Source organism: Aedes albopictus, chromosome 2 (assembly GCF_035046485.1).
Source record: "Aedes albopictus strain Foshan chromosome 2, AalbF5, whole genome shotgun sequence".
Lineage (NCBI taxonomy): Eukaryota > Metazoa > Arthropoda > Insecta > Diptera > Culicidae > Aedes > Aedes albopictus.
Window position 1 is genome coordinate 397653287 of NC_085137.1, and position 24946 is coordinate 397678232.

Sequence of the window (24946 nt, forward strand, 5' to 3'; positions counted from 1 at the left end):
ACGGTAATTTGTTAACTGCCCTTCGTTTCATCCGTGTTTGGCAGCCTTCTTTTAGGAGAAATAGACCTAATTTTCCCTAGAAGAACACTGCCAAACACAGCCGAAACGACGGATAGTTAGCAAAGCACCGCTTGAGTTCGTGAGACTGTACAAACTTTTGGTAATCAAATTGATAAGATTGTACGACATTTCCCCGAAAACCAGTTCCCCGAATGAAGTTTCCCCGAAAGTTTTTTCCCCGAAAAACGATTCCCCGAACGAACCGTTTCCCCGAATGTAATATTTCCCCGAATGTACCGTTTCCCCGAATGTACCGTTTTCCCGAAATATTTATAATACTATTTTTAGTACTAGTTTCTAATCATTGATTAATTCCATTATCTGAACTAGTCATTGAAACGAAGTAGCGGTAAGTTAGCCTGAGTACAAAGTGTGCTGATGTGTAGTCTTTAGAAAGATATCAAGATCATTGAAACTTTCACATCTCATTGATATTGTGTATTCCCTCTTACCATGAATTCTTCGAGATATAATTTTCTTCATGATGCTTCAATGAGGTTTGCTTTTTTTTAGATATGGGTCGTTCTTTTCTGTTGTACTGATTGAAAATGACATGGCACTCAATTAAGAACACGCTTATCATAATTTTCCCTTCTTTCATTAATAGGCTGTTCTTTCTATTTATGCTTAAATTTTCAATCGATGAAAACGCCCTTCAAACACATAATACCTTTAAAACGAGTCATCGTGATTGTAGTAGTAATCTGCTAAAGTTCATTGTCATTGTAAAACACATGATGTAGATGATTTCAACTTTAAGCCCTAAAGTATTCTTGCTAGCGAAAGAAGCCTATGAGCACAATTTTAATGTGTATTAACAGGCTTTGAAACAAAAGTCAATGTGTTCGACAAACAGATTTAAGAGGAAACAAACCATCATCGTTTAGCAAAAACTCAAAAGCAGTTTTCTCGCTGAAATCTCAACCAATGTTGATAAAATTTTATCACTACATTCTGGCCACTATCTGAATAACAGTGAAATAATTTTCAATGACGGTTTTGTGACTTAGAGGAAGAAAACTGCTATTGAATAATTGATGATTGCTGATGACTGAATGATGGTTATTTGAGCCTTAAAGCTAAGCACTCTTCAGTTTTTTGTAAATCAATGGATCAATCATGACCGAAGTAGCATTTAGAATTGACATTTCTACAGAACAGACCACCACAGTTAGACCGCCGGCAATATTTTAAAAGAACAGTATATGATGAAAGAAGGGAGAATCTTTGATGGAGATTTCTACTATAATGCCAATAGATACCTACTAGAACAGTCGGTCACAAAAAAAAGCAGCAGACAAATTACTGATTATTGATTGAGCTGTTCAACTTGAAAGAACAGCCTATGTTTGAAAGAAGGAAAATTTTATTAAATGAAAGGTTATCAATCTAGTCAAAAAGACGCTGCTGGATCTTTAGGCAGAAGTATGTCAGGCCGAAGTACGTTAGGCTGCAATCGTTAGCCCGAAAGTATTATTACGCCGGACGAGCATCATTACGATTGAGTTAAAAACCAAGAAAAAAACAGTTTGATCATATATAACCCAATACTTAAAAGAATAGCCGACTTCTCAAAGAAGGGTAATCTGTCATGGGACAGTCAGTGGTTTGATAAATTACTACCGTCAATAAGCTATGCAATATTACAACTAAAAACACCTGCGTGTTATAAAAAGAGGCGACATTTTCAGATGGAATGTTGGCAGAGTGATCACTTCCCAAGTAACATTGTTAAGCCAAATACACTAGAAGAGGTTCTTAGAACCATAATAAAACCAAAATAATAGATAGAAAGTTTTATGGCGATTTTCAAAACCTCTACAAGACTTATTGCCTATCAACATGTTACTTGGGTTGATCATCAGTTCTTCAGTAACAGTATAACATCAACATCAAGAAGTCATCTATGTGAGAAAAGGGAAAAGGATAAAAGAACATTGTAAAATCATGGAAGTATATCCCAGTATTCATAGAATTCCCTAGATTCGAGAAATGTAAAACACTCAAGGGACTCAAACATCTTCTAGGCCTTTGAAAACAAATTTCAACTCCGTTTATGAAGAAAATTAAGAAGACGGACTACTGACCCAGTCTACCCTATGAACTTCAGCTTACCCATTCGGCTTAACGTACTTCGGTCTGACGTACTTTGGCTAAGCGTACTTCGTCTTAGTTGCTCCTAGTTGTGTATTGGGTCAATGTTAAATGGCATATGCAATAATCTTTTCGGGGAAACGGTACATTCGGGAAAACGGTATATTCGGGGAAACGGTACATTCGGGGAAACATTTTTCGGGGAAATGGTACATTCGGGGAAAAAACTTTCGGGGAAACTTCATTCGGGGAACTGGTTTTCGGGGAAATGTCGTACAACCATTGATAACCTAATTCTGATCTTCACGATCGTTAAAAATCCTAAATTTTGGAATGAACAATTGTGAATAAAATACAGTGTTGTAATCTTAATTGATACATTATCGTCATTCGTACTCACGATGAGCAACTAAAAGAAGGTGATATTGCCACATTTTGTGTGAAAAAGTTCAGCAAAAATATCAGTCAATTAATTTACTATCAATGATTGCGGCTAAGCCAGTCGAGTGAAAGTTTTACCTTATTCCAAAAGCTAGACTTCGCAAATAGTGGCGTGAGTGTGAACTGGATAATGAGAAGGACAAATGACGAAAAGGTTACTGCTCCTCTCAGTAAGACTCGAACTAGTAGAACACCATCACTGCCATTATTAACTTGAGAATTTAAATTGATTGAAACAATGTTGAGCAGTTATATTGGAACAACAGGTTCAATGCGATTTAAACATTTCTAAGAACACATTCGCTAAGTGCGTCGTGGGTCCATGACATAAGGCATGATTAAAACTGTATTCAACGAGATCATAGATGTACATTAAATCATACAAAAATGATCCAATACTTCATGTAAATATAATTAATTACTTACACCCCTCTGCCACCGAGCAAATCTCCTCAACGGTTAAGCGTCATATTTTCAATCAATGTTTTAACATGCTCAAACATTTTTTAAAATTACGGGTCTTTGGCAACAAGCAAAGCAAATCTCGTAGAATCACGTACGATATTTATCTCAATTTTGAATTTTTGGTCACTTACACCCCTCTGCCTCTAACCCCCTCAATTACAAACGAACTGATTTCCTCAAAATGAATCAATTTTTGGCTTCAATCAATTGGAATGCCATACTGCAAGATTTGAACGTCGATACTACAGTTGAAGTAGTCAATTACGTTTTGAATTACGCAATTGAACAGTTCACTCCCAAGACCCCTCGTCAAGAAGCTCGCTTTCCACCCTGGTCAACCAAAGCTCTTAAAAGACTGAAGTCGGTTAAAAGGTCTGCTCTCAAAAAATACTCTAGAAATCGTAATCCTAACACCAAAGCACACTATCTAACGTGTAATGAGCAATACAAACGATTTAACGATCAACTTTTCCATGATAACATAAGCCGCACCCAATGCAATCTCAAGCAAAATCCAAAACAGTTCTGGTCATATGTCGATGAGCTAAGGAAGGAATCAGGTTTACCATCTACCATGATGCTTGAAGGAAATGAAGCATCAAGTATCAAATCCATCTCTAGTTTATTTAGACAGCATTTCTCAGCGGTATTCTCTAACAAAAAATTAGATGCTCGCCAAATTTCTGAAGCCGCTGTCACAGTTCCTCATCGCTCTGCTATTGGCCGTCATCCTAGAATTACTCAGCTTACAGTCGAGTCAGCATGCAGTAAGATGAAATGCTCATTGAACCCTGGCCCTGATGGCATACCTTCCATTGTTCTCAAAAACTGCAGTTTGACACTCTCTAAGCCTTTGTCTGCTATCTTTAACCGATCACTGACTTCTGGATATTTTCCGAGTATATGGAAAAAGTCATACATTTTTCCAGTGTTCAAAAAAGGCGATAAAAGCGATGTTTCAAATTACAGGGAAATCGCTTCTTTATGTGCTATGTCAAAACTATTTGAACTGCTTTTTTTTTACTTAATCGTTTATTTAAGGCTCATGCGCCATCAGGCATTTTTTTTCCTTTCATTTATTTGATAGGCTCAAGCGCTATAAAGCATAACAGAGCCGAAAACCAATTGCATTGTTACAAAAAAAAGTACAATAAATTAATGAAAACAAAATCAGAACTTATAAACTACTGCTTGCGAGAGCTCTTCTTAGGTGGCGACTGTACCTGCTCGACCACTGATTGAGCTTCTCGCTGTCGTGATAAATCTCGCCTGTATTTCTCCTGTCTGCTCTTCCTTTCCGCTTCACACTTCTCCCAGTGCTCCATTTGTGCCTTTTCTTTTGCTTGTAGCCCTTCTTTGTACCGTCGCTGCATCGACTTTTCGTTCTTTCTATACTCCTCCTGTCGCTTCCGTTTCTCTGCTTCGTACTTTGCCCAATTTTCCGCTAAATTCCGCTCGTACTCACTTTTGTACACAGGTTCATTCACATTTTTGCATCCTTTCTGTTCTTCTACTTCGGGTTGTTCTTCCGCTTTCTGTTCCTCAGATGCTGCACCAGCATCAGCCACGACTTGTGCGTAGGTGCACGCCACCCTTTCCGCTACCGTTGTCCTCCGTTTTCCTTGTTGGGTTTCTCGTTGTGGGCAGGTATTCTTCCGATGACCCTCTGAATGACACAAAAAGCACTTGTTTCTGAGCTCCTCATAAAAAACTATCGCTTTCCAGTTAAGTACGTCCAGTGTTGGAGGAATATTTTCCTCGACTTCCATAAACAATCCCCGTACGCCAGTAAACAAGTGATCCAAACCTAGTTCTGGCGGAAACTTTTCCCGAACCAGACGTTGAACCTTTCCAAATTTGCTTATGACCGCCAACAGGTCATCGTCAGTCACTTCCGGCGGAACATCGAAGATCCGTACATACTGAATATTGACTCCAGCTGGCAGCATCCGGACATCGACAGATTTGCCGTTGACATACTTAAATTTCAGTACTCCATCGTTTTTATGCAGGGCGTCCTCCATTGCTGCTGCGTTCCTGAACTTGATCCGTAGGCTTCTGTCATCTCCCATCTTGTAGACAGCTTCCATGTCTGTCACACTTGAATCCAAACTCTTGAGAAATGCTGCAATTTCCGCCCATGTCGGCCGCGGTGCGGACAGGGGGAAACAAAATTTGACTGAGTTTTCAATCACTCCTCCACTCATTTTGTTGGACAATTGACGCCTCTGGTATCTGCAGCAGAGGGAACCAACGAAAAAAAAACAACCGAAAGCCATCAGGCATTACGGAGCCGAATTCATTTTGGTCTATTTTACAATTTCATATGTGTGACTTACACAGCGCAACATTTTTTTGTCTCAAGAGCAAACTTATGTGTCTCCGAAGGATTTTGGGCCGCTGAATCCAAATCCGGGCTCAGATTTGCTCTAACACGTCACAATTTTGAGCTATACCTCAATTTATAGGGCAAAATATGCGATTTTGGGCTTTTTTGACTGCAAGCCATTAAGCAAGGAAATATTTTTCATAAGCAATCAAAAGGTTTATTGGTCAATTAACATCTAAATTAACGACTCATGCAAAATATTTCGTTTTACCTAATCAAATTTGATAGATTTAAGCATTTTATGTTACTATGAAAACTTGCATGCAACTTTTGGAGGGTGACTTGTATGGGAAATATCATATCTAACATAAATCGCTCAAAACTATCAAATTCGATTTGGTAAAACGAAATATTTTGCATGAGTCGTTGATTTAGATGTTGATTGACCAATTAACCTTTTGATTGCTTAAAAAAATATTTCCTTGCTTAATGGCTTGCAGTCAAAAAAACCCAAAATCGCATATTTTGCCCTATAAATTGAGGTATAGCTCAAAATTGTGACGTATTAGAGCAAATCTGAGCCCGGATTCGGATTCAGCGGCCCAAAATCCTTCAGAGACACATAAGTTTGCTCTTGAGACAAACAAAAAGTTAATTTTTGTTACGCTGTGTTATTAACTAGGTTAGCCATGGGGAACCGTAAAACTCGCGGTTTGGTCGAGGTTAGGGGGAACAATAATGTTTAAGGAAGGGATGGGGTAATAGGGGCATTCGTTGAGTTTCAGCAGCGTGGCGTAGCGTAGTTGCTGCTAGTCAAAAGTAAAGTGGACAAACAACCTGTAACGATACAAACAAACGATTTTCGAAGGGACACGAGGTGGACAAGTGGAACAACAAGACGGGGGTATCAAACGGAGACTTCAGCTTGTATTTGAACTGCTTGTGCTTGACTTCCTTAAACATCATTGCTTGAACTATGTATCTGAAACTCAGCATGGCTTCATGCCAAAAAGATCCACAACCACCAATCTCGTTAGCTGCACATCATTCATTATTAAGACATTCGAAACTCGTAAGCAATTTGATGCAATTTATACTGACTTCTCGGCAGCTTTTGATACGATCAACCATCAAATTTTGCCAGCTAAACTTGAGCGTCTTGGCCTAACTGACCCACTCTTGAGTTGGATACAATCCTACTTATCTGGTCGCTCTATGTCAGTTAAAATAGGCAGTGTAACTTCAGAATGCTTTACTGTGCCATCTGGTGTCCCGCAGGGTAGTCACATATGTAGCACCGTTTTTATTTCTGCTCTACCTAAATGACGTAAATCTGGTGCTTATATGTTTCAAGCTGTCTTATGCCGATGATTTCAAACTCTACTACGTGATAACTAGCCGGTGATTAATCCTAATCAGTAGCCGCGATGATGCCATATTTCTCCAATTTGAATTAGATAAGTTTACAAACTGGTGTAGAATCAACGAAATGAGTTTGAATGCCAACAAATGTTCCGTGATATCCTTCGCCCGTAAACATTCGCTTATATCTTACGCCTATTCTATTGATGGTATTCCCCTTAAACGAGAGTCCACTATCAAAGACCTAGGGGTTCTGTTAGACTCAAAGCTTTCATTTAAAGAGCATCTTGGATACATCACTTCAAAAGCTTCAAAATGTATTGGATTTATATTTCGCTCAGCCAAGCTTTTCGTTGATATTCATTGCATGTAAACTCTTTACTGCAGTCTAGTCCGCTCAATTTTGGAATATGCTGTTGTTGTTTGGGCTCCATACTATAAGTCAGGTATTCAACAACTTGAGAGAGTTCAACATAAATTCATTCGCTTTGCACTTCGTCGTCTTCCTTGGAGTGATCCCCATAACCTGCCAAGCTACGAAGATCGATGTAAACTTATTGACCTGGATCTTCTTGAACATCGTCGAAATGTTTGTAAGGCCTCGTTTATCTCAGACGTCTTACAATCAAATATCGATTGTCCTAATGTCCTTCAATCAATGAATGTTGATTCTCGTCGTCGCTGTCTTCGTTCTGTTTTTCCGGTTCCCTGTATTCCATACAAATTACGGCTATAACGAACCTATTAGTAGTGTGTGTCGTGTTTTTAATCGCTGCTATCATGTTTTTGATTTTCATTTGTCTCGTGTCTCCAACAAAAACCAGTTTCGCAAAGTGTTAGTTTGATTGAGGTTATGTGTTAAATGTCTTGGTAGAAATAGGTTCTTATATTTTAAGATTGTACTAGTTTTAAGATGCTATAGAAAATTGTGGTTTTAGGGGGCTTCAGAGGCTCTCAGGTGAATTTCATGGAGGTTTTGTCGGGATTTAAAAGGCGTTTCAAAGCGTTTAAAGACTTATACAGGTTTCATAGGGGTTTCAGAGGCTTTTCAAAGCGATTCAAGACGTTTCAAAGCGCTTCAAGAGGGTTAAGGGGGCCTCAGAGGCTCATGGGTTTAATTGAGGTTTTGGAGGGCTTTCAAGGTATCTCGATGGTCTTCAGAGCGGTTTCAGGGGAATAAAGAAGCCCATTTAACTTTTCTTCTATTGCGTAAATCTCTTAAAGACAACCAAATACGTTTGTAGATCCGATGACCTAAACTTAAGTAAGTTCTTGAAGATCCTCAAACTGCTTTAGTAGATCACTGATTACAGTTGTGGAACAGATGGCCTTAACTCCAGGGAGTTCTCGAATACTCCTATACAATCATAGAACCCACCACTTGATAGAACATATATTCTTAGGGCTGTGTGAGTATAAACTTCATTCTTAATGCTCTTAGATACAGCTAGAAGCCCATGTACATTCTATGACCTATACTCAACGTAGATCTTGGAGATCCTTAAAGATTCTCCGAACTCAAATGGCACAAATGTCCCAAATGGAGGATAACGTGCCTCTGGAGCCGGCCTTCTGAAGCATAAATTCAGCCATCAGAATCTCTTAAGGAATCGCTAGAGGGACTCTCATGTAAAAACCTTAAGGAATTCTTAGATTTGCCCTTGGATAAACTACTGGAGAAATTTCCAGATAATTCACTGTAATTCATAGTGGATTTATAGACATATCTTTTGAGAACACAATAGAGGAATTCATGGAAAAAATCCTGATGGCCCCTAAGATTTTTAGCGAAACCCTTCAGAAGAATGCTGAGAAATATCTAAAAAAATCAGATAAAATCCAAGCCAAAGTTTCTGCAGGATTTTATGAAAAAAAAACAGCACTGGATGAATTCTAGGAGATTGCTGCAGGAACTCTCCCAAGGACTGCTGAAATACATACAGAAAATTCTGGAGAAATCCTTAAAGAAATCCCTGGAGAAAATTCTTTACAAGAATCCCAAGAATGATTTCTAGAAAAATCCGTAGGGGAATTCCGGGAAGTAATTACTGGTAGAATTCCACGATAAAATATAGAAGAAATTACTTCAGATTTCACGGGGGAAAATACGCAGAAAAATCATAGTACAAATTCCTGATGGAATCCCAACAAGAATTTCTGGAGCAATTTCTGTAAAAAAACTCCGCGGAAAATATGTGAAAAAAATTTGGAAGGAATTGATTGAGAAATCCCTGAATGATTCACTGCATTTATTGAAAAGAAAAGCAAATTTGATCTTCTATGTTTCCACCTTCCGAAATATCCGCAGAACGGTTCTTCAGCTCCTCGACGAGGGGCTTTTCATAGCAGCATCTTCTAGTCGGTATGTGTAGAACCGACGCCCGATTTCTTCTCCTATCGATGGATCCTAGCAACGCGCAGCCGAATCTTACCGATTAGGAGATGATGGTCGGACGCAATGTCGGCGCTACGTTTGTTCCACACATCAGGAAGACTTTTTCCACCGCTTCAGGAAATTCCTTTGAAACTAGCTTCGAAACTTTCTTTAGAGATTTCATCGACAATTTCCTTGATAGTTTCTTAGGCAAATATCTTTGAGGTTTTTGCGAAAACTGAAATTGGAAATTAAATCCAATGATTTGGTCTTTTTGACGTTGATGGTAATCCGAGCAGAAGAAAATATCAAGTGAATAACATATCAAGGTATTTATCTTAAATACTATCATACCTTGATATGCCCTTCATTAGGCAAAATATCAAAAACGAATACCTAAATGTTGTATAAATAACACAAGTATTGTTATTTCAATTTTGAATGCATACCTAAAATTTCAAGTGCTGTATTTGATATCCCAAAGTTATTGGATAACAAATTAATAAAATTTCTTGTTATTAAATGTTTTATTTGTTCGATGACTTCATGATGTAATAGCAAATCTTGTTCTTCGCTAATTTTCATTGCTAAACCAACAAATTCTACATCAATAACAAACTCTGCTCAAATACCTCCAACTGTTATTTTTTCAGACCATTAGAAATAGGAACACTTAAAAACAAAACACTACTAAATTTATTTTTTTTAAATATATTTTTCAATGTATTTCATAATTATATTACTAAGAAATAAGAAAAAATATGTATATGTATAATGTACTAGTCTACGTCGGTTGACGAAATGAAATAAATAAATATTGTGATGTTCTCATAACATTTCATAGAATAACGCAGCAATAACTATTGAAGGTATTCGAGCACAGGTTGCTCTTCGCATGGTATTTGTAAGGTATGCCCTTCTGCTCGGGAACACCTGCCGTCGAGGAGTGATTGGCAAAATTATCGAGCTAGCTCTGCACATCAGAGCACCGTTGCATTGAGCTAAGAGAGCAGTGTCATCAGACAATTTGATGACATTTAGGTGCTCCATACCCGAGCAGAATGAATAACTGACACATAACAGGAGCATACCAAAGTCTGGTATCTTACCTGGACAAGGTATTGATCGCTTATCCAGGTATTGAAAATAACTTATTTTGGTATTTTGTAGGTATTTATAAAATACCACAAAGAGTTATTGGTTAAGTGTTGAGAACTGCTTGAGGTATTATTCAATTATGGAATAATCGCTGCTGGTATGGAAGCATCACCGATTATTATTTAGGTATTGTTATACCTGATGTCGTTATTAATGTGTTATGCACAGAATACACACTTGTTATTATTTAAGGTATTTTACCTCTTATGCAGGGCTACTCAATACCTCATTCAGGTTGTAAGTATGCGGCTTTCCATACCTGAGTTAGGTATTCTTCAGCTGTTTTCTAATGCTCGGGTGGTAATGAGCTGCCACAGTAACCCACGATTTGGTTCTCGATCAATCGCACCTACCAGGATCTCGTCGATTACGATGAGGAACAGTAGCGGTGATAAGATACATCCTTGCCTCACTCCACCAACGACCCGTATGGGATTGGACAAGACACCGTTGTGCGGTACTCTGCAAGAAAATTCCCTGTACTGTGCTTCAATGAGGCCGATGATTTTCTCTGGGAGACCCTTGCGTCTGAGGGGTTCCCACATGTTTTCGAATTTTATACGCTGAAAAGAAATGGTTATGTGTTGGTGCAAAAGTAAATGCTTCTCGAAATCCAACGTATGAAGAAAATCTCATTCAAATTGAAAAATTTCAAGTCAAAAATGGCATTTTTTCGTGTTTTGGGCTGGAATTGCAGAGTTACACCATGGATAAAAAGAAGAAACATATATGCCATGCTCTTGGAGTTTATTTCGTATTACTTTCGTATAACTAATCCCAATAAGAAAGTTTGTATTTAACCCTAGTAGGAAATGGGTCATATTAACCCCAGATACAGGGGATAGACAAAATGATCGGGACCGGCAAAATTATCCCTTCTCATTTTTTTTTTCAAATTGCTGTAACTTTTCGAAAAGTTCATCAAATATTCTCAAATTTTCACTGTGAGTTCACCAACTAGTTGTATATCAGTGGACAAAATTTGGAAAATATCGGGCTATTCTGAACGAAGTTATAAAGATTCTAGAAAAAGGTATAATTATCCGATAGCCAACTTTGAGCTGTTATATCTCCGGATTCAATGAACCGAATGCAATGAAATATTGACCAATTATGACTTATATAATAAGCTTTGAAAAACTTTTGACTAAACTTAAAATTCTTGACACGGAAGAAAATTATAACGATTAGATCAGTGATCACCAAACTGCGGCCCGCGGGCCGCATGCGGCCCTCGAGAAGGTTTACTGCGGCCCGTGATCTAATTTTAAAATGTATTTGAAAAAGACCCGCTGATAGATTGCTAAATCTAAAAGAAAACATTTTCATAAATAAAAACTCGCTAAAAAAAAGTAGCAAACAAAAAGCTGTTCTTAATCAGTTGTTAGTTAACTCTGAATTCAAGAAAATGTTTTCAGAGAATTCAGAGTTCAGAATTTTGGCCATTTTCAAAAACATGGATGTATTACTTCCATATTAAGGCTTTGAAACTCCAAGAGCACTAACATTACCATACTAACCTAGTATCGCTAAGATGACTTCAGTTTCTACAAAATAAACCATGCCTAAAATAATGACTTTTTCATCTTGACTTTGAAATATTAGAATATAAAGGGTGATTTTTGTGTCGGATCCTGAAACTCTATCAAAATTCTAACAAAATACATTTTAAAATGCCTTGCAGCCCGCGACCTTATTGAAAAATTCGCCTGTGGCCCGCATAGACAGTAAGCCTGACGACCACTGGATTAGACTATTTTGCTAATAAAACACCAAGTTTTCTTAAATTTCAACATCGTTTTAAAATTTAAGATGCTAAGTAAAGTTCATTTGAATTCCCTCTAATTGTCTTGAATACTTATATGTTTTGAAGGAAAAAAACAACATAGCCGGCAATTAATTGAAAAAATATTAGGATGCATATTAAAAATATACCAATTTACTAAAAAGTCATAAAATAACTGAAATCGTCATATTTTTGCCTTTCTCGTTCACCTAAGTGAACTGAAAGGCTATATGCTCACTCAAAAAAAAATTTCGATAGGAGGCTCGGAGGGTCAAGTCACATATACCAATCAACTCAGTTCGACGAATTGAGATGATGTCTGTATGTGTGTTGTGTATGTATGTGTGTCTGTGAACAAAATAAGTTCACTCACTTTTAAGGCATTTCCCATTGGCCGATTTTTCGGATTATAGCTCGAATCGAACCGGAATTTCACCGCATTGTTTGCTATTGAAAATGGTTCGGATCGGTCAAGGCGTTCCGAAGTTATGGCCGATTTAGTGATCCAGGCCAGCATTTTTCACCAGAGCGACAGGTGTAATTTGGATAGCAGGTGACGACCGCGACGACGGCCGCCGCAGCACACTGCACACCAAGAGAACGAGAGTAGGAGAGAATGTGAGAGCAAACGACGGTGACGAAAGAGCGGCGCTAACGTGCTAGACAGCGGTTAGGTGCATTGAACGGAAGCTCCATCCCGAAATCGACTGATTTGTCCGATCATCCAGCCCAAATTGTCAAAATCGTGTTTTGGAATGACGAATCAGTACGGCAATCGTCCTAAAATCGAATCACGATCATCTCATTCGTGTGTGAGTCGACGTACGCTGCATGAATGAACATTGGTTGCAAAGCGAAGGTAACACAGTTTCGTCAAATACAGCCATCGATAGCGTAACCAGTTCCTTGATCATTACACTCGCGAAGTTGACGTTTCAAATGTGAAATTGGATGTAAGAAATCTACACAAGAATTCCAGTAGAATGTAAGTATTTTTTGCAATTTCTCATCGTAATAAGCTGTTTTACCTCACGCATATCTGACAGAAAAAGGCCTACTTTTCCCCACCAAATTAGCAGTGCTGTAATGAACCATTTGCGTTGCGTAATGAACCATTACAGCACTGTTTTCTATTTTGGTCAACTTCTTGATGCTTTCTGGACGCAGTTTTGAAAAATTGTGACAACTGCCCAGTATAACCTGTTATGTTCAGATTTTTTTAAACATGGCTATAAACATCAGTGTGCAGTTTGATGAAAAAGTTTTGTTTAAAACTATCCTCAAGGGTAATTTATGAAATTGCAAAAAACGTTGTACGCAACTCGGTGCAGAACTCGATTTTTCCAGCACTCGTCGTAATTATCCAACTCGGCAAGCCTCGTTGGATAAATGTACGACTCGTGCTGTAAAAATCGTCATTCTGCACCTTGTTACGTAAACTACTATTTCGCTTCCAAATCATATAGCCTTCAGTACACGCTTTGCCAAGTGTACAAACTTTTCCGCACGCATCAACCAACATCAAAGCAAACGCTGAACATTTCAGATGTTTTGTCAATGTTGCGACCGCTGTTGGCCTGCTGGGTTATTAGCCTGGTACACGGTTTATATGGGAAAATACAAAAAATGGAAAAACTCAAGTTCCTGTATACTTTTTGAGTTCCATTTTGGTCCCATATCAACTGTGCAAAATTTCAGATCGATCGGAAAAACTATATTTTAGCGCCCACCTTTCTTAGTTTTTCATACAATTTACTATGGGGAAATTTTACTCCTCCAAAGAAAAATCGCTAGGAGTCACTCCTAGATCCCTAAAAATAAGTCGACGAATGATTTCTGTAGAATACTTTACTAGGAATCAGACCTCCGAAGACAGCAAATCGATGCGACGTTCGTGGAAAAAGTTATTAGGCCTCACCCGATCGATAAAATAGCGTGATTTTATTATTTATTGTTATTCCTTACGTGTTAAACAGCGTTGATTTTTCCCATACTAAATCGTATGAAAACTTAAAATGGCTGGCGCTAAAATATAGTGTCTCCGATCGATCTGAAATTTTGCACAGTTGATATGGGACCAAAATGGAACTCAAAAAGTGTACAGGAGTAAAATGTCTTTTTGTGTCCCACGCTACTGGGTTATACGTGCGGAAATATTTGCACACTTGGCAAAGCGTGTACTGAAGGCTTATGAAATAGAAATATTTATTCAGTATAATTGAGCTAGTATTTGCTATTAGGGTAAATGATGATGGTTGGACCAATTTGGGGTATTTTAATACGTAGTCAGAATTCAAGTCGAGTTTTACATATGCTGGTAAACTTTTTGCATTCTATATTTAGGATTGATGGAAAGCTCTACTCTTTTAGTTTTCAAAAAGGCCGTCAAAACATTGAATTATTTAAATAATAATTATATAAATAGTTTTTATTAAGCAAGGAAATCTGATTTTGGTTGGACCATCGCTGATTATGGTTGGACCAAAACTCTAATCATGGTTGGACCAACTGAAAAAATAGTGTATTCTTTTGTTGCATCGATCGATATGAAGTTTAAAAATTATATTTTCAAACAATTCAAATGTAATAAGAGCTTCATACCCTTGGGAATCAGTAAATAATTGAAATATAGGGTAATTGATCCGATCATGGAGGAGTTAAGCGCTGGGTTCATGTTTAAACCACAATTGTATCGCCCCAAGCAAACTTTTTACATGGATTGAATTGAAAATAATAAAATCCATCCTTAATCTACGGGAAAATAACGAAATATTGCCACTTTGATGATGTTATGAGCATTTTATTCGTTTTTATCTGAAAGATCATTGTGTTCCTAATGTTGCGGTATGTGTTCCTATTGTTGCGGTATCCCATTGAAATCATATGGGATACCGCAACAATAGGAACACAGCAGCAAACGCATTTATGAAAATATTTTTTTAAAATAGGTTTTTGGGCAAATCTTAAGCAAACAAATGGTGCAATCTCATAATTTAAGCACCATACATCTATTAAAAATACCTTTTGGTAACATTTCAGTCGAAAAAGTGCTCAATTGCCATTACCGCAACAATAGGTACTACCGCAACGATGGGAACAATTACCCTACTGCCGTTCTAAGCATATCTGTCCCATGTTGATTTTCAGCATTTTTCACTTGTTTCCTCCTATTAGTATAATTGTATGTGTACTTTTAAGTAAACTTGTAAAAGTCCTTAGTTTGTTCTGAAATTTCGAAAATAAATACCAAGCCATATTGTCCCATTGTTGCATTTCCAAGCATATCTGTCCCACTACAAGAAATACAGTCAAAAACTGCGAAAAGTAAGCGTAGAAATTTCAAAATTGCGTTGTGTTTCACAGCATAACTGTCCCGCTGGGAAGTATTGATTCAAAAATGAAATGTTTTTATTTGCATTAAAAAAGGAAACTTTACTGATTCCACTTAAGATATAATCCATTTTAATATAAATACAACTGCGTGTGCCATTGTGGTACTGTAGTTGTTGGTCAATTAGAAAAATACGTTATTAACTTTAATCGCTTTTTTCTCAGTTGCACATTTTCGAACATGGTACAGATATGCTTAGAACGGCAGTATAGCACTATCTTACAAATTTCAAAAGCGCACGTGAACCTTTCTTTTCCGGGGTTAGGATCTGATGCTAATGAGAATGGCACTAGGACGTTGTCCACTCATCCGCTAGCAGCCGATGCAGCAGGTAGCAGCAGAGTACCACTGAGCGGTTGGGATTTCGAAGTTTCTTGGTGGGAAATCGAAGAGATTTCATGCCTCTCCTAACCTCTTCACCCAACGCTTGATAACTCCAACACACCAACCGATGATGATCCACAAAAAACATCAGAACATACCATAGTTGCTCAGTTGTAGTCACGTCTGCAATTACCGCTCACTGACTAGTCGATGCAGTCAATAGAAAGAAAACAAGATGGTTTGGTAATTATTTTATGTTTATTTTGGAAATGTGTAGTTTATAAGGTTCTTCAAAGGGGTGCTCAAATATAAAACACCAGCTTTCGCCATCTCTCTTTAATGTCGTTGTCTGGCTCTGTTTCCGTGATCGGTCCTCCTCGGTCTTCTTTAGGCCAAAACAAGGACCAACACAAAACTGGGTAAACCTAAACAGCGTGGGGCGTTTGTGATCCTGCCACCCAATAAAAGCACAATCAACATCCGCGCATGCAATACCAAAGGTTGGTTGTTATTTCACAGAAGCACCGGGCCATAGGAGTGCTCTCGCTCGGCCACTCCGTGGATGTAAATCGACATGGTACAATTACACACTAAATCGCACGGCACACGACATTCTATTAGATCGCTTCGAACATCTGATTCATAATTCAAGCACCTTGATATTTACTTCAAAGCCGTGAACGCGTTGAAACTTTCAATTGTCAGCGCGCGGAAAGAACTGTAAACAAGCTGAACCGGTCATAGCAACCATCATGGTAACGGTTAGGTCCAACCAAAATCATACGTAGGACCAACCATGATCAAAATCAGAGTGCCCAATTTCGCTAATTAGGCTCAGTGTACCAGTTATGGCTATAGTACCTCAAATTCGCCATAGTTGATTTTCAACCTTTACAGATACAAATCAACAAGAAAAAATTCGTGAACAATAGATCACGATCACAAAAGATGATTGCAATCATTCAAACTTCACAATTTGCTCAAATTATGGTAGAAATAAATCATTTTCCTTAACTTTTCGGCCTCCTTGCACCCTATTTCGCCATAGTGTACCAGTTATGGCAAATCCCATAAGGAATGCATGTAAATAGTGCGAAGTGGAACCCAAATTAACAAATGTATCCATAACTGGTACAGGGTTCCTATCATTGGCACACGCCGTAATAAATACTAAAAGTAGTTTTGGCTCCGGTTTTATATTTTTCCTGTAAAGTATGAAAACTAATCAATAATTTGGCTTATTGTTTACATTCGTCGGTCTTCTTCTTATTTTTGTAGAAATAGTTTTTCTTAGGTGGTGCGACAACTGGTACAGGCACCCTAATGAGATTTTTAATGGAAAATAGTAAATTTTTGATGCAGCAATGTGAAGATCACAAATTTTCGCAACAGTATAGCACAAAAGGTTTACGAATTTGAAGGAGATTATATATTTTGTGGGTGTTGCAAATTGAGTTATTTTGAAGCCTAGATTGTGTCAAGAGTGGTTCTCTATAAAGTCGTCAATTATTTAACAGATTTCCCAACAAATTAAGGAAAGTCAGTACAATTTCATTGAAGAAAGGGTCAGGCTTGGCATTAGTCACCGTTGGCAATCACTTTCATGTAACAGAAAATATTCTTCCGCATTCACATTCGCTTCATCGCAATAGGCTCATCAAATCGTTTACGCCGTTGCTCAGAAGTTTTTCGGGTTGCGAACGTCCATGGAAAGAAAGGTTCAAGTAACCATAGAAAACTTCAATGAAGTTTTCCAAACAACGACCGTCATCGACTACTGAATCGACGGTCATGAAGGTCATTGCAGTAGTTACAAAACTACAGTGTTCATCCAAATTACTCCACCGTTTTGAATTCTGACCACTGAGAATTTGTTTTCACGAGTAGTCAACACTCTTGATTTATGAAATATAATTTAACACAGTGCGCTAGGCCAGCAGTTACAAGAGCGAAACAACGGATTTTGGCCACTACGAACAAATGTTGATTAGTTCATCTTTTCATCATTCAGCGCCCCATATCGCACAGCATTGCATCTCAATTATTCTAGGGGGTACATGGCACCCCCGGTAGTTTAGTCTATGCCTGCTGGCCACAGTAGGAACGACCTGTTCTTTCAAATGTTGCTCTAGCTCTCACATATGTTCGGCCAAACCTTTTTCAGAAATGCGTAAGAAATAATTAATTAAAAACATTTGCATCAGATATTTATTCACATAAATACATATTAGTTAAATATTATTCACTTTATTATGACTGCAGAGGCGCTGTCGAATATTGAGGACAGCGCCTGGGTGGGCCGAGGGTTGGGATCACCTTTAGCCCTGGACCAGATGAAATCCTACAGTGTGGAGACTTGACCAACTAAACGCGTAAGCTTACGTTCCGCCTATGTTCAGGAACGTTGGGAATGTTCGGCATGTCGATATCAACAGGGCAACGTCACATTATCGGTCCTTGTTCTTCCACTAGAATAAACTAGAATAAAACGGGAAATGTGACTTTCCATTGTCAAATAATTCAGCAAACCTGTACCTACCAATTGTAGCTATACACCAAGCGATGCGCGGACGATTACGGAAACGGTAACAGGAATCGCGTCTAGGTCTAGTAATCGGCCAAGAAGAGTGAGGTTACAAAAAATACCAATATGTAATAGGGTTGATGCATTGACCTACACAATTTTCTTCCGGTAGTAATTAAAACGTAAAATTACGAAATGTTTGAGGTCGTGAATAAACTGTGACTGATGGGCTGATGGTCAAATTGACTGAAGGTCAGAGTCTGGGATGGTCGAACAAACAAACAAATCGTTACGGTCAACAATGGTTTCTTGGTTACGATTTGCCCATTAGCGTATGTGATCTATGGTTGCTAACATCGCGAGTGCTTACGCAGGTCGTTACGAGCATAACCGTAGCATACTTGTGAATCTCGTGACCAATGCCAAGCCTGGAAAGGGTTATTTGTTGACTTTATCAACAAATCTGGTCATTTTTCCTTGAAAATGTTAACAAAATCGTTATTTTTTTAAATTGGTCCAACCATGATCAGTTTTTGGACTGGTCCAACCATCATCATTTACCCTATGGTATAATTTGGCCTATGCTCGAAAAGGTGAAATGCTCGCGCTCAGTATCACACAGGCGTATCTACAATGATCGATTTCTCTTCATCGATTTTCTCTTGAATAATAACTTGACCGGCAAATCATGTTCGGTTGTTTTTGTTTTGGGTGCTAGTCCTAGTTCTCCTTCACCGAAACACACCATATCATCAGAATATTGGTCGTATTTCCCGGGATAATCCGAAGAGAAAATCGATGAAGAGAAATGATCATTGTAGATACGCCTGTATGATACTATACGCGAGAATTAAAAATTCGGCTAGTCTCCGTGCCATCGGTGACCACCAAATAGTTCCCTTGAAAATGAAGAAACAACTGAATGTACAGAACATATTGCCATCATAACATTCATGCATGGATCGTTACTGATGGATGACAACTACACGATTCGATTTTGCATACTTTCGACTGCAGTAAAACTCACTTGAAATTGAAAACCATATAGGATATGAATCACCTTAATTTTGTACACCATTTATGAATCACCATGTTGATCAAATGAGTGATCCATAAACTATGGTCATTTTTGCCGATTCATAAATTGTGGGGCCCATATAGCCGAGGCGGTAAACGCACGGGTATTCAGCATGACCATGCTGAGGGCGACGGGTTCGATTCCCGGTCGGTCCAGGATCTTTTCGTAAAGGAAATTTCCTTGACTTCCTTGGGCATAGAGTATCTTCGTGCCTGCCACACGATATACACATGCTAAAATGGTCATTGGCAGAGGAAGCTCTCAGTTAATAACTGTGGAAGTGCTTATAGAACACTAAGCTGAGAAGCAGGCTTTGTCCCAGTGAGGACGTTACGCCAAGAAGAGGAGAGAGGAGAGCATGGGCGTAGTCAGAGGGGGGCAGGGAGGGGCCGTGGCCCCCCCCTGGCCGCTAGATTTATTTTTTTTTAATCGAGCCAACTCAAAGATTATCAATAATTCAGAGTTCCAAAAAAAATCTCATAAAATAAACTATTCTAATAATTAAGGTTTTTATCCACAATTATCAAACTTCTTTTACTCGAGAACTACAGGAAATTTTGCCAAATATATTTCTTCAAGAGAACTATTTCAATCTTAAAATAGAATTTTATCAAATAATACGCTTGGTTGAATGGCTAAATTTTGTGATGTTTATTTATGGAATACAAAAACAGCATGCCAAATCCAGATATGCCGGAACCGGTTGCGGTAGGGAAAAAGAAAGACTTTGTAGAACCATATGCTGCTATAGAGTGCGGTTATGTACTACTGCTACACGAATTTTCTGTAGTATACAATTCAAACAAACGTCATTCTAAGAGCAAAATACCTGGGATTTCTTTACGAATCCTTTCAAGGACACCTTTAGAAATTCCTTTATGCATTTATTCAGGAACTTCTTCAGGTAATCTTTCAGAAATTCCACAAGGGACTTCTCCAGGAGTTTCTCCTTCGTGAATTCTCCCATGGGCATCTTGCAAAGTTCCGATAGTGATTGTTTCGGGATTTGTTCTAAGAAATGCTTCAAGAATTCCTCCCATGATTACTTCAGAAATGTTCACAGATACTTCTGTAGGGATGCATCGACGAATTCCTCCTGGAATTTTTCCATAGCTTCCTTCAGTGATTCCATTTTTAGTTGCTCCAGAGAATGTTTCAAGAATTCCTCATTGGATTTCACCAAATTCACTCCGGGAATTTCTCCTGGGATATCTATAGAAGTTCCTCCAGTGCTTTTTTTGAAAGTTCCTCTAGGAATTTCACCAGGGATTCCCAAAGGAATGCTAACAGAAATTCTTTCAGGTATGTTTGCAAGTGTTCCTTTCGAGATTTCTTCAGGGATTACACCATATATTCCTTCAAGAATTCCACTAGAGATTGCTCCAATAATTCAATCTGGAATAATCCAAAGCATTTCAGTAGGAATATCTTCCAGAAACCCTTACAGAAAATTTTACCAGAGATTGACTAAAAATCAATCCAGGAGTTCCTTTCAAAAATTGTATGTACAATACATTCTTTTGGGAGTCCATACAAAGATTCCAACAGTAATTCGTTTAAAAATTATTGCAGACATGGATTCCTTCATATTTTTTCCTACAGAAACTCTCCCAGGAATTTGTTAAGGGGAGGAATTTCTCATGTGGTTGCTTCCGGGATTTCTTATGGGATTTCTTTGGAAATTCCTCCAGATTTTCCTTCAGGAATTCCTCCAGACTTCATCCGGGAATTTCTTCTGTGTTTCTTTCAGGAACAACTTTAGGGATTATTTAAAAAAAAATCCTTCAAGGATTCCCCCAGGAACACTTTTTAGAATTCTTTCAGGAGTTCCTCTTGGAATTCTTTCAGGAAATCCTCCAGGTATTAATTCAATTATTCTCCAAAGGACTGTTTAGGGATTTCCTTAGGAGTACCTTTAGGAACTGTTTCCGGAATTACTTCAGGGACTACTACAGGGATTCCTCAAAGAGTTCCTCCACGAACTCTTCTTAGAATTCTTACACGATTTTTTCAAGGATTCTATCTGCAATTTCCTCTGGAATTATTCCTAGGATTCCTTCAGGAATTTTTCAAGGGTTCCTCTACGAATTTCTTATGAGATTGCTCCAGGAATTATTCCAGGAATTCCTTCAGAAATGCTTCTAAAGAATCCTCCAGATATTCCTCCAGGAATTCTTCTGGAGACTCCTCCAGGAGTGTTTCTAGAGATTCCTCCGTAAATCCCTACAGGCATTCCTCTAGAATATCCTCCAGGGATTCCTCCAATTATTTTTTGCAGGGCATAACTCGAGAAATCTTTCTGTGTTTCCCTGCTGGAACAACTTATTTTGAAAATTCCTCCAAAGAGCCTCCAGGAGTTCATCTGGAGATTCCTCTAGAAATTCCGCCGGAAATTCCTCTAGGGATTCCTCCAGGAGTTCCTCTGGAGATTATTTTAGTAATTCCTACAGGCATTCATATAGTATATCTACCAGGGAAACCCCAAAGAATTCCTACACGAATTGTTTCAGAGATTCCTCCAGGGTTTCCTCAATGTATTCCTTCAGGACTTCCTCAAGAGATTCCTCCAGTAATTGCTTCCAGGATTCCCCCAAGAATTCCACTAGGAATTCCTACACAAATTTATCCAGGAAATCTTCAAGGGATTTTTTCCAGAGACTCCTACAGGAATTCCTTCAAAGATTTCTCCAGAAATTACTTTCGAGAATCCCTTAAAAATTCTACCAGGAATTCTCCTAGGCATTCTTTCAGAAAAAAAAATCGGGGTTTCTTCCAGTGATTCCTCCTTGGATTCTTGCAGAGGTTCCTCCAGGAAATGCTTCAGGAACTCCTGCAGGAGTTTCTCCTGGGATTGCTTCAGGAATTCTTCCTGGGATACCTCCAGAAATTCATGCAGGCATTCCTCCAGGATTTAATCCAGGAATTTCTCCAGGGTCTCGTCTAGGAATTCCTCCAGGAATTTCTTCAGGGATTTCTCCAGGAATTTCACCAGGAACAAATCAAAAAAATCCATCATATATAAGGTCAGCCATTCATCCAAGAATTTCTCCAGGAAACTCTTCAAAAGTTCATCCAGGATTATCTCTAGGAATACCTTCTAGAATTTGTTCATGAATTCCTCCAAGAATTCTTCCAGATTTTCCTCCAGGAACTGCAGGGATTCCTCTAGGTATTTTGCTAAAAATTCTTCAAGGAGCTTCTTCCAGGGATTTCTCTATGAATTTCTCCAAGGATTCCCTCAGGGATTCTTTCAGAAATTCCTTCAAGGAATGCTCCAGGAATTCTACCAGAATTTTTTTTAGAAATTTCTCCAGGAATTTCTCTGGGGATTTTTCAGAAATTCCTCACAGAGTTTCTCTAGAGATTCCCCCAGAAAATTATCCAGTAATTGTTGCAAGCATTCCTCCAAAGACTCCTCCAGGAATTCTTTCAAGGAATCCTCCAGCAATTCCCAAAGGAACTCCTCCAGGAAATTCTCCAATAATTACTCCAAGAATTTCTTCAGGAATTCCTCCACCAATTTCTCTATAAATTTTCTGGGATTTTTTTCAGAAATTCTTGCACAAAATTCTCCAGGAAATATTTCAGGAGTTTTTCGGGGATACCTCCAGGCATTTCTCCAGAAACTTTACCTGAGATTCCTTCATGAATTGCTTCAAGGATTCCTCCAGGGATTTCTCCTCGAATTTCTCCAGGGATTTTCCTAGGGATGCCTCCAGAAATTCATCTAAGGATCATCTAAGGAATTCTTCCAGGAATACATTCAATAATTTTTCAGGGATTCCTCCAGTTATTCCTCTAGAGATTCCTCCAGAGGTTTCTTCACAAATTTCTGCAACGATTCTCTCAGGGATTCCTTCAGAAATTCCGCTACAAATTCCTTCAGTATTTTATTAAGGGTTATTTTTTCAGAAATAGAAAAATGATAGAAATCTCCTGTAGAGATTTCTCTAGAAATGTATTCAGTAATTATGTCAAGAATTCCCCCCAGAAATTCCTCCAGGAATTTATTCATGGCTTCCTCCAGCAATTCCCACAGGAATACCTCTAGGAATTCCTCCAGGATTTGATCCACGAATTTCTTCAAGGATTCCCCAAAGAAATCCTCCAGGAATTCCTTCGAGGATTTCTCCAGGAATTTCTCAAGGGATTTTTCCTGAAAAAAGAAAAATAACAGAAATAGAAATAGAATTCCTCTGGAGATTCCTCTAGAAGTTCATCCAGTAATTCTTTCAAGAATTCCTCTTGAAGTTGCTCCAGCAATTTCCACAGGGATACCTCTAGGAATCCCTCCAGAATTTTATGCAGGGATTTCTCCAGGAACTTTTACAGGAATTCTACCAGAAAACACTACAGATTTTTTTTCAGGAATTCTTCCAGGAACTTCTCCAGAAATTGCTCCTAGGCCTCCTCCAGAAACTATGTCAGCAATTCCTTTAGAAATTTCTTCAGAGATTATTCCGGTAAATTCTCCAGGAATACTTTCAGGAATTTTTCAGGAATTCCTCCAGACATTCCTGCAGGAATTCCTCCAGAGATTTGTCCAGAAATCGCGTTAGAGATTCTCCCAGGGATTTCTCCACGAATTTCTCTGGGGATATTCCCAGAGATTCTGCCAGGGAATCCTCTATGAATTCCTCCAAGTGTTCTTGCAAGAATTCATCCTGGAATTTCTCTAGAGATTTTTTTTAGATATTTCTCCAGCAATTCCTCCCAGAATTCCTTTGAAGATTTCTCCAAGAATTTTTCCAAAGATTGCTTCAAGAATTCATCCAAGAAATTTCACAAAATGCGGCTCCGTGGTCGTGCGGCTAGGGTCACCAAGCTCTTAGTCGCATCGTGCTGAGGAGCGCGGGTTCGATTCCCGCCGCAGCTGTCAGGAAAAGTTTTCGGCTGTGCCACTGGGCGTTGCATGCTAGTCCGTTGTCTAGTGTCGTGCTTCCTTAAAAGAGCGAAAAGCTCACTGGAAGCATTGAACGTGTCTGCGTCTTTAAAAAAAAAAAAAAAAATTCTCCAGGAATTCGTGCTGGGTCTCATCCAAGAATTCTTCCAGCAATTTGTTCAGAAGATTCTCCAGAATTCTTTCTAAAGATTTTCCCAGGAATTGCTTCAGGGATTCCTCCAGCAATTCCTGCAGAGATTCCTCCAAGAATTCCTCAAAAGATTCCTTCTGAAATTTCTCTAAGATTTTCTCAAGACATTTCTTCTGATTTTTTTCTAGAGATTCCTCTCAGAATTCCTCCAGGAATTTCTATAGAATATTCTCCAAGGAATCCTCCAAAAATTTACCTAAGATTTCTTCTAGGATTTCCTCATGAGATGTCTTCAGATATTTCTCTAGGTATTCTTCCTATTATTTGTACAGGAATTCCTTCAGGTAGACTTCCAGAAATTCTTCCAGGGATTGCTCCGAGAATTCCATCAGGGATTCTACAGGGCTTCCACCAGGCATTCCTGTAGGAATTGCTCCAGGGATTCACCCAGGTGTTTCTTTAGGGATTTATCCAGGAAATCTTCCAGGGATTGCTCCAGGAATTCCTCAAATGATTTTTTCAAAAAT

General features: G+C 38.5%; 1 protein-coding gene across 1 annotated transcript; it reads right to left on the reverse strand.

Annotated features, from left to right (window-relative positions):
- Positions 1-4125: 4125 nt before the first annotated feature.
- On the reverse strand, positions 4126-5327 carry LOC115269851 (uncharacterized). The gene has a single exon (XM_029878633.2). The coding sequence runs from the start codon at positions 5265-5267 to the stop codon at positions 4245-4247; it is 1023 nt and encodes a 340-aa protein (XP_029734493.2). The 5' UTR covers positions 5268-5327; the 3' UTR covers positions 4126-4244.
- Between the last annotated feature and the right edge of the window lie 19619 nt (positions 5328-24946).

Bases quoted from the DNA above. Each gene is read 5' to 3' on its own strand.
- LOC115269851 (XM_029878633.2), bottom strand. From the start codon at position 5,267: ATGAGTGGAGGAGTGATTGAAAACTCAGTCAAATTTTGTTTCCCCCTG.